General features: G+C 31.7%; 1 protein-coding gene and 1 long non-coding RNA gene across 13 annotated transcripts in view; one reads left to right on the forward strand and one right to left on the reverse strand.

The window, feature by feature from the left end:
- Window positions 1–1117: 1117 nt before the first annotated feature.
- LOC129981809 (inositol hexakisphosphate and diphosphoinositol-pentakisphosphate kinase-like) overlaps window positions 1118–17455 on the reverse strand; it is a 141452-nt gene continuing 125114 nt past the window's right edge. For 6 of the 8 annotated variants that reach the window (XM_056092832.1, XM_056092829.1, XM_056092831.1 and 3 more), the window contains 3 exons: window positions 14732–14821; window positions 12007–12216; window positions 1118–4780 (listed from right to left, as the gene is read on the reverse strand). In XM_056092832.1, the coding sequence (XP_055948807.1) occupies window positions 4581–4780; window positions 12007–12216; window positions 14732–14821 (500 nt within the window). In that variant the 3' untranslated portion in view covers window positions 1118–4580. Of the gene's footprint in view, window positions 4781–6316; window positions 6447–10713; window positions 10984–12006; window positions 12217–14731; window positions 14822–17455 lie in introns of those variants that run through there. The other 2 variants (XM_056092834.1, XM_056092835.1) reach the window with 2 other exon arrangements.
- The window catches only part of LOC129981810 (uncharacterized), a 28554-nt gene continuing 17384 nt past the window's right edge, over window positions 6286–17455 (forward strand). For 3 of the 5 annotated variants that reach the window (XR_008785367.1, XR_008785369.1, XR_008785365.1), the window contains exons 1-2: window positions 6286–6427; window positions 15643–15761. This is a non-coding gene — a long non-coding RNA (uncharacterized LOC129981810). Of the gene's footprint in view, window positions 6428–15642; window positions 15762–16749; window positions 16879–17455 lie in introns of those variants that run through there. The other 2 variants (XR_008785366.1, XR_008785368.1) reach the window with 2 other exon arrangements.

The following is a 17455-nucleotide window of genomic DNA, read 5'->3' on the forward strand; positions in this document are numbered from 1 at the left end:
CAGATTAAAGTAAGAAAAACTTTTTTTTTTTTTTGTATTGCAAATATTTGAATTTTGCTTTTTGTATGGAAATCAGCATGATTTTTTTTAAAAAAATGATGTGTAAGTGTTTAACACAGAACGACACAACACGAAATGAGGAAAAGCTAACGAAAATTTTATCCCTGTGAAAATATACTGTGTGATTTTAATAGGGATTTCCATCACATGTCAATCACAATTAAGGGAGTCTTCGGGATCTTTTAAAAGAATGTGCTTATTCCTTCACTAGGAGTGTGGGAACCGCTTATTAAAGACATTCCTCAAAATACTATATAAGATTCGAGAGTGATTGCAGGAATTATTATTATTATTATTACTATCCTAGTCACATACACTTTCCTGGGATTTGAAGAAAATAGACAGGGAAACAAATTTTCTGCTCTTAGGGTTGACTGCAACGGAAGGCTTTCGGGGAATATTCAAATGTGATTTGTTTACCACCTCGTGAGAAAGCTAAATACAGGAAAAATTGTTTAGGTGTAAAATATTTTATTGCCAAGGAATTAGTTTCATCTATACATTTTCTAAAGTGAGATTTTTATAAAATATATTGGCGTTATAGTAATTTTAAAAATATACTTCCTCAAAGAGTTTGTTGCCTTACTTGTCAGTATCATATCTAGATACCATGCATGGTAGATATGATACTGTGGTGTAACTTTATTATATTCAATTCGTGTTGTATTCCCCTTTCTTTCACTTAATTGACTGATAAAGACCTCTGCAACCTCCCTTCCCACCAGTGTTTTCTACACCATGCTTTATGTCTCGTTTTGGTGCGTCTGGCCTACTCTTAATCTTTTAATACCGGCTATTGCCAATAAGTGATTTAGAAAGTCAGCACAGTATTTCGGCGATTGGCGATAAACAGATATCCACCAATAATTTCACATACTTATAAACTGATTTTTTTTTTTTTTTTTTTTTTTTTTTTTTTTTTTTTTGCGTTTGGCGTTGTAAGTGTGTATAATTTTATTCGTAGATAAAGAGTTAAAGTTTGCTCTATGATTTTAGAAACACGGTATAATGAAAAAGCGTTTGTTTGTATATTATGCAAAATCAAAAAGTCGACAAATGAAATAAATAATCATTTTATTATTTTCTTCCTTTTTTTTTTTGATAGTTTTCAACAAATTTTAATATATTTATTTTGGGAACAAACAAAAGTTTCTAGAAAAAAAAAGAATACAATATATAGAAAAGTATTTAACAGAGAGGGAATACATCTATACAAAATAGGTACATATAAAATACTGGTGATTGGGTGAAACACTCCGAAGAGACATCTGTGCTAGAAAAGTACAATTCAGTTTGCTACGACCATTAAAATCTAAATACCGTTGAGAATCCGGATTTCTTTTTTTAAAAAAATCCGGAAATAAATTCGATAACCGTTTCGTCAGTCAGTCCAGCGCGTGATTCATATCACAGTTTCATTGAACAGTTGAAAAGCAAAAGAAAAATAACGAGCATGATATTAATTACAGTATTAAAATCTTTAACAAAACACAAACATATTGAGAAATGCCATCAACATCAAGGCATGATATTTTTTGTCTAGACTGAGAATGAGACTAATCATTTTCTAGAGGTAGATGAAATAAAAAAGGCAAAACGTATCTTGATTTCACTTTTCTATGGATTCCTAAAAATGCACATGCATTCTATGGGGAATACTGTAATAGCAATTAGTTCTCACCGCATGCTGTCATGTTTCGCACGACATTCTGGTGAGACAAAATACTGAATGTCAGCAGCTCTATCCACACAGTCTTTGTCAAGCTCCATATTACATTCATTTACTCCCTCATTTGAGATTGGAAGTACAAGCCTTTGATTTGACTTAGGCATGGCTATTTAGAAGAAAGCAGATGCGTTCTTAAGAAGCTGGGTTCCTGAATTGTTGATTCAAATATACACCACTTGAAAGGGGACTGCTTCGAAAAATATCACATCGAGCCGAACTCTGTTATATTATTTTATGAATAACAAATGTATTTGCATTCCTTTTCATTCGTCCTCACATTTTAAATAAGCAACAATATTATCGCTGAATAAATGCATGTTATACTTTGTCTGTTGGAAGATCTGTTATGGTACTCGTTGGATTTGGTCTCGAGTACTTTCATTCGGGGCTGCAGCAAAGATCAAAAGAGGTTCAGCCACTCCACCAAAATTCGTACTTCCGGAAGAACTTTCCCTGTCTGCAGCCGAAGGACCTACGCACATATACAGTCACCGATTCTATATCTTTTAGCTGGGTAAATTCAGCAACTTGCAAATACTGCATTTAAAAAGAGGCGTGAATAGCTGATTGCCACAAGAATGAATGACCAGTTTTTGGATAGACAATATAAAATTATTTCAATATTATCTTCATTTGTTTAGCCATCGAACTATTATCATAAAAAATGAAATTAAATGAAAAATAAATATAGTAGATCTTGCCCGTTTAGCTCTAAAGCCCCTAGAGTAATTAATAGCTTACGACGTTTGATGATAGTAAGGGAATGGAAAATATAAAAAATAATATGATTACTCAATAAAAAAAAAAATTAGCTGGAAATGGGTAGAATTCTTGCTAATCCGGCCTGCCATTTGGGCTTCTAGTATAATATTCAACAGAGTTTTCTAATTCATCGGCCAATGATTTCAATCACAATCATTTAATCTCTTAACAGAGACTGAATATTGATGAGTATCAACATGCCATCGATTATCACAGTTTGCAATGTAGATTGCATTTTTATTGTCAGAAAAGATGTCATTTGTAAAGATTTCAAAAAACTAAGGCGGAAATCAAATAGGAATATCCATTCGACTTCCAAACGTAATACATACTAATATTTTAACTACATCGGAGCCATACAAAATCCTTGCGCAATGTCGCTTAATGTCGTCATATCAGAAAAAGCAAGGATAATTTTGCTTCAATATCAGATCTTTACAATCGTCACTGCCAAAACAGCACGTAACGAAGGACACTACATATATAGCTGAGTGGCAGAAAACATGAGGTAGTCGTCATTTGCTGAAACCACTTTCTTTGCTTTTTGCAAGCACAAATGTTTGAGACAATTAATAATAAAAATTGATCCATATTGATGAAGATGGAATTTTGTAATCAATTTTTCATTTACTCCTAATAGTTCTGTACAGTCCCTCTGAATATCTTCCCCACTCGATTGCCAGCAAATTATTTAGTTTTGATACAACGACAGGCACTGTTTAAGACGGCATTTAAAAAAAAATATTGATTACAAAATTCCATCATATAATAAAAAATTCTTAAAATTATTATAGATTCAAGTAGAAAATGAAAATCTTTTTGAAAATAAGCTTTTCTAGCGTCGTAAGATGTTGGAAATAATTATTTCTTTTATCAGAAATCTGAAATTCAAAGAATTGGAAATGTCCAGAAAATAAGAACATAAAGAATGTTAAAGGAAAAAAATTCATGAATAAAACATACTGAGAATGAGATATAAAATTCAATTTACTGACAGTATTTATATCGGTATTTCATGTTTTTGCGATTCTTGCTGTAAACTCAAACTTTTTTGACAAAAACATCTTCAACATTAACATAAGAGTATAAAAGCATCCTTTTTTTTTTAAACTGGTGCCTGAAAAATTCTTCACCCTATTTGATCAATAGCACTCTTCGTTCATTCAAGAGGCAATAAACATTTAGAATTGGAAAATTTACAAATTTTTTAATTTAATCCATTCATTCATCTGGTACGCAAAGCTACAACACTTTTATCGAACATCCCTTCATAATCATTTTATATTCAGTTTCTTTATCACTGATTTTTATACTTTTTTCAGGATCTTAACCAACCATTTTGGAGCAAAATGAGATTTCTTCCCTAAAAAAGAGTTGCAGGGCAAAACATTAAGAAAGCCCCTGTGTGTGCTGAAGGTAACATGTGAAGTCAGCAAAGGGATTCGGCCATTTCAAAGACGGTGGAAACAAAACAGTCTAAAAATTTGTAAAAATGAATCCAATAATGAGCATAAAAGAGAAAATAATCATATCTTGTAGTAAATAGAGGGTAGCAAAAATTTTGTTGTAGTAAAAAAAAAAAAACTTGAAGTAAAAAATTTTTTATTTATGATTATTGAGGAAACCCACTAGAAATAATTCAGATAATTCAGAAATACAAATAATTTTTTTTTTACCTAACTTCAATAAAATTAAAAGACATTTAAATCACAAACAATATTTTAACATTGCGCTAAAAACAAAATTTAATAAATCTCCCCTTCTAAAATTAACAACTCCGAAACTATTGACGGATTTGAATTTAAAATATTGGACTGTATTTTGATTTTTTAAAAATGTATTTGGTTATTTGAATTTAAAACATTCGAATTAGCCAAGTTCTATTGAATGAGTTAGGTAATAAGAGAGTACAACATAAAAGTGTGACATGCAGAAAATAAATGCAGTGAAATAGTGTCAGCTTTGGAATCTCAGCGAGAGGGGGAGCAGCAGTGGCTGTCACCCCTGACCCGCCGTATCGGAGGATGTGTCAAAGGCTGTTGTTGTGGTAATGAGGATCGTGCGGCGAAGGGGGATTACTGAGGCTGCTGCGAGACCCCGAGTAGTCGAGCAGCGCGGAGTCCACTTCTGTCATAGCTCTCCAGCGGGCCCAGATGTCCAGCGTGGAGGAGTTGGGCGAGGAAGGTCCGCTGCTCGAGACAAAGGATGGCGGACCGCTCCACAGAGCGCCTGCAAGAAAAAAACGCGCAATGGTCAGTCACATAAATGATTCACAATATCTCAAAACAAAGAGCAGTCTATTCTTCCAATTGTTGGCGTTTATAGGAAAATATTAATAACCAGCTGATTCTTTCGTACATGAACACACAATATGGCGCGCTACTCGCTTCGCAGCAAGTAATGAAACCGAGTGGATGCCTATCTTTGGTTGGACTGGAACAAAGATCAGCTCTCTGGATGACAATTTTCGATCTGGAAATGGAAAGTTGGATGCTGCGAGGTGACGGAATAAATATCGTTCATTTATTATTGCGATAGACAATACTAGCCAATGGACCATACAGTTCAAAATCTGATAAGGACATTCAATTCTAGCAATAAAATCATCTGATATACAGTTAATGTTCTTACATGCAAATGGACGGACTTCCCGTCGATGAATTTCGCGCAATACCCGATATCAACACACCATTTTGGTATAATGATCACATGTCAAATTTTGTCCGTTTGATTCATTGCGCTTTAAGGGGGAGGTCTCAAACGTGAAGATTCCTCAAATAATAGAATTCGAATATCTGACAGTTATAATTTTATGCGTATTTCGCATATGAGAAAGCAATGATATCTCCGAATTTTTTTTTATAAAATGGATTAAACCACATTTTTAATCTAATATTTTATCTTATTGGTGAAATCATTCTTACTTTAAAAAAATGCATTCATTTCAGAAATAAAATAATATGCAAAAACTCTAACATTGCTGCGCAAAAAAGAAAAAGAAATCCCAATTTCTCTTTCATTTCGGGTTTTAAAATCTCATTGTCAAAAATAAGACACAATTAGACATTGTTTTAGTCGAGTCACACTTCGCTTTTTATATATTATGCCCAAGCTTTTCCTACTTGAAATTAGTTTTGTGCAATCCTCTCCTATGCGTAATCCTCTAATCGCAATATTTTCCCTTGAAGAAAAAAAAAAAAAAAATTCTAACGATTTAAGTTATTTTAATAGTTTTGTGTTTTTATTTTTTGCTTCCATTACTTTTATTTTCATATTTAAATAAGATCTGTTTCATCCTATTGGCATTGAAGTTTTTAAAATTCGTTAGGGAGAATCCGTAATTTTTTAAAAGAAACTATTAGATTTTAATTGAAGTATTTGTAAATGAATGAGTTGAATGAAGTTTAGTTTTAATGAAGTATTTCTAAATGAATTAGTTTTTAACCATAGTAAAAATGAACAGAGAGAGAGAGAGAGAGAGAGAGAGAGAGAGAGACGAGAGAGCTTCCATAAAGCTTTTCCTTTGAAGCAAAATGTTCACTTGCGGCTGCGTTGAAAAGCGAAGCAGGAACTGATTACAAGAAAGATTCACCTGAGCAAGATAGCGTATCTTTCGAGTGGGTTACGGATACGCAGCACCTTAGATAGCAGTCGGGCGTTCCGAGGGCAGTCTGAGTTGGCGCCCTCGAAACAGGTTGAAATTGCGGCCTTTCCATAGTTCTATAACAGTATTTGGAATGTACCTTTTCTAACATAAGAAGTAGTCTAGTTTTCAACACATAGATTTTGATGAATCCTCACATTAAAGACCTCCCCTGAAAGACCTGAGAATCATGCCTGTCGGTCTGCGAGCAATAAGATGAAATTTGGTACCAGGTGCGTAGACTCATTTTATCTTAAAATAAAAGCATTACATAAGTACATTTTAAGAACATCTAAAGAAAAAATAAAAACCAGCCTTAAACTAATATTTTTATTATAGAGTTATAAGTTCGAATGAAATAAATGAAGTATTAACTAAGTAAAAATCAAATTTTAATACACAAAAAATATTATCAAATCACTGAATCATTTTCACTTACATTGAAACTAAGTGATTGAATTTTTTTTCATGCATGTTTCATTTGAAAGACTTATTAAAGGACTTTCAACGGATATCTTAAATTATTTAACTGCACCGCAATGAGTAATATCAGGGGGAGGGGGATTTACATTGCCACTTTATTAACATTCCAATTCTTCGAAAAATGTCAAGAACATAAGTAAAGAAATCTAGGATATAAAATTCATGCCAGTTTTATTAAATATGTAAATAAAAGGTTATTTCTCTTCAGAAATTTTTCCAAACACTGTCAATTCATTCAATTTTATTATCAATAACTTTTCCCAATTCATTAATTTTGCTAGCAATGAAAAGTTTCTGGCTTGTCGAACAAGTGCATTAGCTTTAGATTCAATTTCCTTTTCGAAGAGAAATTTCTTTTCCCTTAAAAAAAATCAAAGTTTAATTTTCTTTATACCATTGGCAACTATTTCTTTCGCCATTTGTTTCCTCCAAAAGTAGGCCATTTCCGTATCGGTCATAAAACTATCCATCAATGGTACTGTTTACAAGCAGGTTGTATTACTGATAAGAATCAGTTCTAAAAGAGATACAACGTTATAAACGTTATCTAAAAGGTGTCAGATTTTGCGAAATGTAACATGACGCTTAATACAATTTTCAATACTTAATGGCATGTTTTTTAATATAATTTAATGCGTTTTAATACAATCTGAATACTTTCCACTCAGTATTTTCTGAAGGATGAACTTCTTTTCAATGTATTTATTCAAAAAAGTATGATAAAAATTGATGACGAATGATATTTATTCTCATATAAATACTATATCTATTTCAAAACAATAATCACATCTTCTCTATTTTAGATAACAAATGTATTACTTTATATACCTACAACAATTTTCATTCATCGAAAGCGTTCTGAATGTATCAGTTTTTACCTTATTTCTTCTTGATTCATTTCTTTAATTAAATAAATTCGAACACTGAAATATATGTTATTTAAATATAGGCACGTAAAAAAAGTTGTTTCTTAATTTTAAAGCACAATTAATTGAGATTAGTGGTATTTGAATGTTTTCTAAGAAGGGGATAGCTGCAAAAAGAATAATCTTGAAATGCTATAAATAGTTAGAAAAACTTCCAAATATGGTTTTTATGTTTCCATGAGATGGCATGTTACATCAGTTTAAAAAATTAGCTTTCAGAGTAGAATTAGTATTACATTATTACAAGTACTATTATTTAAACATTTCTAACTATCATCGTAGATTTAATTTTAATGTTGTTGAATTTTTTTTAAAATTTGTTCTCTGATACGGATAAATTATTTGTTTGTTATATGGCTTTTCATTTTGTATATGAAATATTGCATATTCGTTTTGTACATGAAAGAGAGCATAAAAATATAGAACCAATTGATACAGAAATATATTAATATTTCACTAACTAATCATTTGCTGTTGCGAAAATCTGTAAGAGATGTTAGCTGAATTCAAATTTAATTTTCTTCTAAATGCTCTATTAAACGATTATCATAATCTCCTGCTGAAAAATAGAATTTTAAAAAATGATTCATCTATATCAATATATACTTATAATAAAGCTGAATGTGTAAGTGTGTGTGTTGGCGCTCTACAGACCAGATTGTTTGACCTACAGCTACCAAATTTAGCATACGTATACCTTAGAGGTCGGAAATATGCACATCGCAACGATTTTTTAAATTTTTAATTAGAATGTTAATTGATTAAAAATTAGGCGAAATGTTGGTGTCTTTTAAACTATAACTTCCAAAAATATAATCACTTAAATGTAATTTTTATATAAAATTAAAATTCAAAAAATTACCTTTTTAACGTTACTAATGTTTTAACCTATAAATTAAATTTCTATTTTCAATGAATTAAAAAAAATTAATCATATTTTTCAACAATTTCGAACAAAATAAAAATAAAATTTAACCGGCTCGAACACGTTTTACATGCGTGGGAAAAGTTAGCTTTTATCAAAGAAATATTAACCTTACATGTGAATTTAATATCTTCATGAATCTTCGTATCTTTCTTGGCGATTATCCTTGGCATGCGGTTCATTGCATCCGAGAATCGAATTTTGCTTTTCCAATCGAATGACGTGATTTTTTCCAATCGAGTGAAACAATCGATAAGATCGACAGATGATCAACCCCTTGGCTAAACTCTGACAGGTATCTACACCGTAAATGTAAATTCTATGCACCGAATTTTAACTGCCTACCTCTCTTTGTTTTGTAGTTATCGTGTTAATTTATATTCGAACAAATGGACTGACAGACTTCCTCTGAACGGCCTTTGCTCAAAATTTGATACAAATCTACAAATTTGGTATAAAGACCCTATACCAAGTTTCATTTGTCTATCTCAAAGCATTTTTGAGTTATCTTTGTCACAGACAGACAGTTTTCAAAAATGTGTCTTTCGAACTGAGGGAAATCTAAAACATGGAGATTCGTTAAAATCTCGAGATCGAAATTTTGTGGCGATTGCCATACTTTCTCTATACCACGCAAACGAGAAAGTAAAAAGGCGAAAGTGGGCGATGACTGATACATTTGAAGAAATGGCTTACCATAAATAAATGGGAAACCAGCTGAGAATGTTCCACCACTGCTTCATTGCATACTTCTTAAAGAAGGTTATCACTCACCCCTCTGCCATAAAAATAGATACCTAAATCAAGGCCCTAAATGTCCCGAGTACATATGGTTTTATTTTTAGAATACCAGCAAAGAAAGAAAAAAAGAAGAAAGTATGCTCTGAAACTTTTTAGCCGACCCATTAAATCCAAACCTTGCGACAGAGCTACGTTTTGAGAAGCAAGATAATTGAACAAATTTCATTTATCTAAATTGCGTTATTTTGTCACATTGTTTACATGCATACGAATGTACAGACCGAGAGATGGTCAACTCATTGATAGATTTGGTTCGAAATTTTGATAATGATCTATATGCTGAAACTGCGTGCGACAATTTTATCGATGCAGCACTTCGCGCTTTCAAGTTATCCTGTTCACGTGCCGTCGGACAAACAGACAGCAGAAATGATTTCAGCTAAAAATGTGGTTGAAATCTGCAAACGTAGTTTTAAGACATTCCAACTCAACACATTTTTCGTGTTCACATATAGACATAACATCAAAAATGTGTTAAGTGGAGGTTTGAATCATAGGGGTAGGGCAAAATCTCGAGTTCGAATATTTTGGCAGTTGCAATTCTTTCTCTTTGAATAGTTCGTAAAAGGAATTTTATTGGTATTATTTTCGGTACCTTTTGGCAAGAGTAACAAATGACCCACGAGTGACTTTTGAGCGCCATAAACATTTTATTTTATTTTTTATTTTCGGAAGCCTTGAATCATTCAGTGTATTCACTTTTAAAAGTCCATAATGAATCAAATGCACATTTTTCAGCATATTGTAAAGTTCTAAACTTTTGCAGCAAAATTAATTGAAATAAATAATTCACAAATGGAGCATCACTAAACGACGTTGATGTATAACTAACAAATGCTCTGCAACCAAGTAATCACGTACAGAAGAGCAGGATGAATTGAAGTTACTGTTAAAAACGTAACATGATCACATAAAATTATTTCTAAAAAGGATGGATTTTTCTCTTATCTAAACAAGCAAAAGGAAGTGAAAGAAGAGTCAAGTAAATGAAAAGGATATATTTTCCCCATTCTATCAGCATTTCCATAAACTGAGATAAAATCTTTTCCATTGGCCCCCGCATTCATTAAATCCGTTAAGCATTGAAAGATCTGACACTGCAAAGAAATAGCTTACAGTCGGGCAAATCATGGGTGGGAAAATAATTTTTTTTTTCTCATCAGAAAAAAATATATGTGCAAAAATATAAGCATTTTTTGTCTCCTTATATAAGGACCACTAAAAATAAGCAGTTTTAAGGATTTTTAATGATGTTATGCACCCTGTGGCGCCAAAAATGTACATCGCTATCAAATTTTATATGAAATCCGCCAATGAGAAGTCTATCGATCTAACGCGGAGTGAAAGTGAGCATTCAATTTCATAACTGATCAAATTCGCCCATTTGGTGTGTTTGTAAAGCGAAAGCTCGAGTTAGATGCATTGATAACTCCAAAATTTGGCGTAAGGCAGAAGTTACATAAAGAAAGATACTTACCTCTGATATGTCCATGCTAGACCACTGAAAGCCAACAATCTTTTTTCTTATGAAAAGTATTATTTATTATTTTTGGGAGGATCAAAGCACTTTCATCACAAATTCGTTGAGATCACGAAATAATCCAGCCCATCGCTGATTCGCATTACTTTACAACTATTATTTCGCTTGATGCAGCTGAAAGTGCAATCATTCTGCTTTCTTTAGTAATACAACAACGCAAAACAAACAAACTTAAATGATTTATTAAATTTTTTTAAATTTGACTGAAGAAATAATGCATTTTTACATTATAAAGCTTTATTATAAATTAAAATGAAGACAATTTTGTATTCAAGAGAAGAATTCTACTATAAAGTGATTAATCAATCAACCTATCAGTATCAACCAAAGGAGCTGCCCCCTTTAACTTTCTCATTGTGGCGCATTTAGTGCTCAACTTCGTCGTTCAGTAAAAAGAATTCAGTGTATATCCCCCCCATTTAATCGAATTAATCCGTAATTTGTGACAGATCTTCAACAATTGTTGAGTAAGTATTAATTCATGATTCTTTAGCTCACTATATTTATGACTTCATCTTGTTTACAAATGAAAAGACAAGCACAAGACAGACGGTCACCTCCTTAAAGGATCCAATGAAAAATTTACAATTTTAGTAATTAAACAAAGTGCTAAATTTCATCTAACTAACTCTCTGAGTTTCTCAACTCCCGTGATTATAGATTGAGAGATATAATCCCAAACATGCTTTTGAAGAATTCAGGTATGTTTAAAACGTGGAGATTTATCGAAATCTAGAAGCTTTATTCTTTGACGTTTGCATTACTATCCATTTCTATATTTATTAAATGAAATGAAAAAATGAAAATTATCATTTAGAACATTGAACATTTTCAGAGATGACAGGGATCTTTAAAAATTCTTTTTAAAACAGACGGTAGTCTTATGGTAGTCTATTAATAAATATAAATATAGCAATATTTAATTCAGAAAATATGGCAGCAACAGTTCTATTATCTTAAAACTTAAAAGATTTATATACGAATCAGCTTCATTTTTAAATATTGAATGAGTCACCGCAAGGACACGAAAGAAGGACATTTAAGTTATTTGGGGAATGCTGGTTACGACTGTCTAGGATGATCGACGCACTGTCGAATTTTGTCTAATCATTTGCGAGAGAAGGACAATCCACTCACTGTTGGAAGGGGAGACGATAGGCAGGATGTTGGTCGGCTGTGAACAGGAGGAGGTGGAGGACGAAGACGAGGGAAGCTTGCAGAGAGACTGCAGAGACATCCGGAAGGAGGAGGAGGTCATTCGCTCCAGAAACGAGTCCAGCTGCTTGAGGGAAAGAGCGTTGTGCAGCGTCTCCAACGGACGGATGGTAGGTACCTGGCAGAAGCCATCTGCAATAGAGAGTTACCATTTCAGTTGGGAATATTTTCCGATGTATAATTTCAGCACATGAAAAAAACCATGAAATGTATGTAAAATCTAATAAATAGTGCCTTAACAGGATGATATCAAATTCAAATTACAAGAGTTATTATTCAAGTTACAAATTCAAATTCAAAGTTAGAAGAGGTAACGTAAAGACAAGCCAGAATCACACTGGAATGTAAAATTGGAAATGTCACCCAAAGAAGTTAGAGGAAACATGGACATGTTGAAATGACAAGGCAATAAAAGAGATAGAGAAAATTTATTTGTTGATACTTTACACATATTCAGTTTCACAGCAATTGCTAAAAGTTCACAAAGGCGGTAACTCACGACATTTGGAGAACGAACTAGACAAGGCAGCCTTCGTATGCAGTGTAGATAAATTAAAGTGAATGTGTCTCCATAAGGGACTTGCTTACAAATTCATGTATAATGAAATAATAAAACTACTTTAGAAACGAAAGCTTCAGCCACATGTCTTAAGATACACACACTCACATCTTTCTGTATAATATTATGTAAAGAAGGCTTCACAACATCCCACTCATACCAATAGAATTTGCTAATATGAGGTCTAATGTCAAAGTGCTTTCATTCAAGAAAGCAGAACATAAAAACTTTTTACTAGGGGAAATATTTCCATTATTGCATCACAAAATTTAAGCATCTTATACATTAAAGTCGGTGCTCCGTTTTTGCTAATATTTATCCTTTTAGAGACTCTTTCATTTCAGTTGGCAGATTTCCCCCTTCCTTTTCGCCTCAAAAATGAAAGGTTTTTTTAAAAAAAAATTAAGGAATCCACTATTTATTTCTTTTTTTTATATTTTATGTGTTTGTTCTAAAATTTATTTAATACTATCATATCTGATAATATTGTCTTTGATGCCAGCTCAAAATGAAAATTACTACTGAAAGAGCACGGGAAAAATGGCATAGATTGTTTTCATTAATTTTCATTTTTATAATATTACAGAAATTTTCAAGCATATTCAAGCAATATGACGATCTAATTTTGTCATTTTTTTTTAAATTCTGAGACATGGCAGTTGTGCATGCATAAGCTAATTGATACATGACCAGCCACCTAAACTGAATTTAATATTACTATTTTCTTAATTGAGTGGAAAAAGACAAAACAGATAACTAAAATCAGTTCGAGGAAGTATTTCCAGGCGTTTTAGTTCTACTTAGAGGGAAGCGATTAATCTACAGAATCATGAGGAATGAATGGATGAAAATTGATCTTCGGAATAATGACACTCAGCTAGAAATACATTTGGAAAACTCCTTCAATGACTACAGAAAAAAATTAAGCCATACCAGGCATTCAACCGGGAAAAAAGTTACATTTTCAAATGCTAAACTATAATCACCAGCAAGAATAAATGACGGACTGAAATATGTCCAGGATAAGGAAAACACTTACAATGTTCTTCTTACAGTTAATAAGCTTCTATAATATATATATAAAACTAATAAAATCAAGTTAATAGGAAAATCAAATAAAAAAAGAATCTGGCTTGAAGACTTTTTCAATGGTCATTCTCAGGCAGGGATTAAAAAAAAAAGGGATTTTTTTTCTGTGAAGGAATGCAGACTAAATAGTCTAATAATGATTCCTCGTGACCTGAAAATCCCCTTAAAATTAGGCTCAAGAGATATACCATTTAAACAGAAAGGGAAATACAAAACAACAAATGAGAAGAAAATATCCACTAACAAGTAAAAATACAAAAATAAAAATAACAATAATAACAAAAATACCATATAAAAACACTCAACAACAGCTGCATTTGCGCTCTCTAAATACTACGAAGTTTTTCGTGTTCCTTTTTTGGTTTTAGTTTGAATAAGAAATAATTTTGAGTTGCGATTCCGAAACTATTTCGTTTCGTTTTCAATATGGAAAGACTTTATTTATAAGACATTCTCGGCACAAGAGTAAAGACGAAAAAAATAAATCGTATGCTTATTCTTGATGTCAGTTCATTTTACCGACAGTTTTCAGGAAACTCCTGACGTCCACATGCGTAGTGACAAGCGATGGGAGAGAACGGTCCCACGATGGGTTGGATGGCACATTTAAGAAGGCAATGGGTTATGGGAATGAGGCTTTAGGTGGAAATGGGAATTCCTTTTGCGAATCTCAGCTATCATTGTTTTCATTATCAAGGAGAACACTTGTAAGAATGTACCTCGGACTTTTGCTTGTTAGACCGATGAGATAAAATGAAGCTGACACATACGAACACACCTTCCCACCAGATTCAAAGAGGACTCACTCGTCATCTCTTATTCCTTTCTTCTAAATCCTTTGTCAAAACAATGGATGTAAAAATGCATTTTTGAAAATTTGTTAGGATTTTTTTTTAAAGTTAAACGGTGCGATCAAAAAAGTTCCCAAGCCATGATACTAAAGAGTTCGGAAAGAAGGGGGGGGGATTTTGTTAAAACAAATGCGTGCAATATATTTACCTGCAGAAGACGGCGCAACGACGTTTTTTAATTCTGGAGCACTGGAGGATCCGCTGATGACAGCAGTGCTGAACAAGCTGTTGGTGGATCCTGCAAAGAAAGATAAACTCAATTTTCATTCGACACAAGCGAGCAAGAACCATTAGACATTATTAGTTTAGGGTGATCTAGAATATTTTTTATCTACAACTCACTTTTCGCCAATTAAATATAAGGCGCTCCCCGATGAATATGGGATGTTGTGTTAATTCAAGTGCAGGAAATATCTTTGGCGGAAATCTGATACCAAACGGTTGACAGAAGCAGCGGCGAAATCCAAAGAAACTCAGAGCGGCTGGCAGAATGTGTCAATGAATACGCCATTTACAGACGAATATAATGTATAATTTTCTGATGGTGTAGATTTGATAATAAAGTATGAACATACAATGATCCTTTTATCATGAGTATTAAAAACCACCGTATTTGTTGAGTCAATGTGGCAATTTTGGAAAGATTGTCCAAGTATATCTGACAACAAAACTATAATTATATTATTTAGTTATAAAATTATTGCTTATTAGCTGTTATTTTTTTCACCCTTCCATATCTGTCTGTTTAAAAAGTAGCCTAGAAGCAGAAATGTTTCGCCTCCCGGGAATTTATACCACTACCTCTGCTGCTTGGGCCGATTGCTTTAAAGAAATGAGCTTCATACTTCTAACATTATTGATTGAATTTTGAGAAATTTTTAAAAATAGTCCTTTTTTTTTAAATTTTAAGAAATAAAACTAAAATTTCTGTATCCGACCCTCCAATTTCGTTACCTCTTTCAAATTTTTTGAAATTGTTTTCGATTTTCTCTCTCATTTAAAAAAGAAAGTCCGAAATATTTTCTGTCATTAAATTTCAATGAATTGTTTTCCTAATAGCGCTGAACTCTTTTCGGCAACAAGGCAGAAAAGCTTGTATGAGTCATCCACAGAGGCAATGGCGGATGTTGATAACTTTGAGGTCACAGACGTTAAATTATTCTGAGGTTCCTTTCCAGGTAAATTGTATTAAAGATTAGAAAGTATTGTGAATGAAACTTATTTGCGATTCGATTTTATGTTTATTTTATTTATATGACAAAAAATAAATAAAGTTTCTGCCCTTTATCATTATTTTTTATTCCACTTTTTTAATAACATAATAGGATAAAGTGACAGAGATTTCTTCCTGTATTTGCATATTTATTTTAAATTACATTACAATCATTCAACTTTTGAAACTGAAAAATTATTTTTGACAAATATATCATTTTTGTTTTTCTTTAAGTTTTAAAAATAAGACAGCTTATACAATTTTAAAAAATCCAGCTTGAGTTCATAAATCGCCACTTTTTTTTTATAAACTATAAAGAGTTTTATTATATACTATATATTAATGGAAAATATTTCTATTTACATTCTTTCGAACTGGAATAAACAGTGTCAAAGTTTCGTTGTTGAATGGTATTTTTTATTCAATTTCATATTTGTATGTTGATTTTTTTAGTAAAAATGCATATTACAAGAATTCGTATTATTATCTTACTTAAATGAATTAATGTTTAACTTCATTTTAAATTTATGTCATTAAAGTTATTATTACTATTAAAAATAATAAATTTAAAATGATCTAATACTATAAATTAATTATTTGGAAATTATCGACACATATTTTTAATAAGAATTTTTAACTAAGAAATTTAGAATCGAATTTAAAATATATGTAGTAACATATATTTTATTTCCAACAAAATAGCAAAACGATTCCAAACTTTTTAACACAGCTTAAATATTCTTTAATTATAAGATTTGGTATTTTTACAGTTAAAAATAGCATTATCTTATAAAATTATCATATTTTATTTCTTTTATTATTATATTGAATCTCATATTGTAACTTTCCTCAATTTGCTTTATATATATTCAGTAAAATTACTTCTGAAATCAATTTTTTTAATGCATTATGTTGTTCAGGCATTCTTGAATGATCGACAATTATTTTTTTAGCAGCTTCAGTTTCATGAAATTTCGTTCACCACTCGCATTTGTGATCATTTGGCATCTGTACATTTTCCACACATTCGAACAAGTTGATTGTACCGTACATCAGGTCATAAGAATTCCTTCAGGCACTGCAAGTACTATTTTTCTTTATCTGTTTCCGAGAAGATGTCAGATGAAGACCATTCCATTTATTAGTAAATTCATATTCGACATTCTATGAATAATGTTCTTTGGGTTTTTGATCAGCTTCCTTAATTTCAACGTTGGGTCTTTTTTGGAAAATTAACCAAAAATACAAAAATTAAATTTATTATATGCTTCAAAATGCCACGAAAGTTCTTCGAATAGCATATCCAACATTTATTTTTTTTTCGACACTAAGTTTTTTCTTTCTTCTAAATGCAACGTTTTCCGCACTACCGCCTCCAAAATATTTTTTTCTTTTTCTTTCCATTTGTCTACATACCATAATTATCGAACATTTCTAATAATATAGACACAATGGTCTCAGTTTTTGCCACTTTTCCTTACATCACGATTTCCCCCAACAGAAGCAGAAGAAAAATCTTTTCTTTCCCTTTATATTGAGCACTTTTAAACAGTGACAGAAAAATAAATAAATAAATAAACAAATAAAAATAAATAAATAAACAAATAAAAATAAATAAACAAAAATAAATAAATAAATAAACAAATAAAAATAAATAAA

This window comes from Argiope bruennichi, chromosome 8 (assembly GCF_947563725.1).
Source record: "Argiope bruennichi chromosome 8, qqArgBrue1.1, whole genome shotgun sequence".
Taxonomy (NCBI): Eukaryota; Metazoa; Arthropoda; class Arachnida; order Araneae; family Araneidae; genus Argiope; species Argiope bruennichi.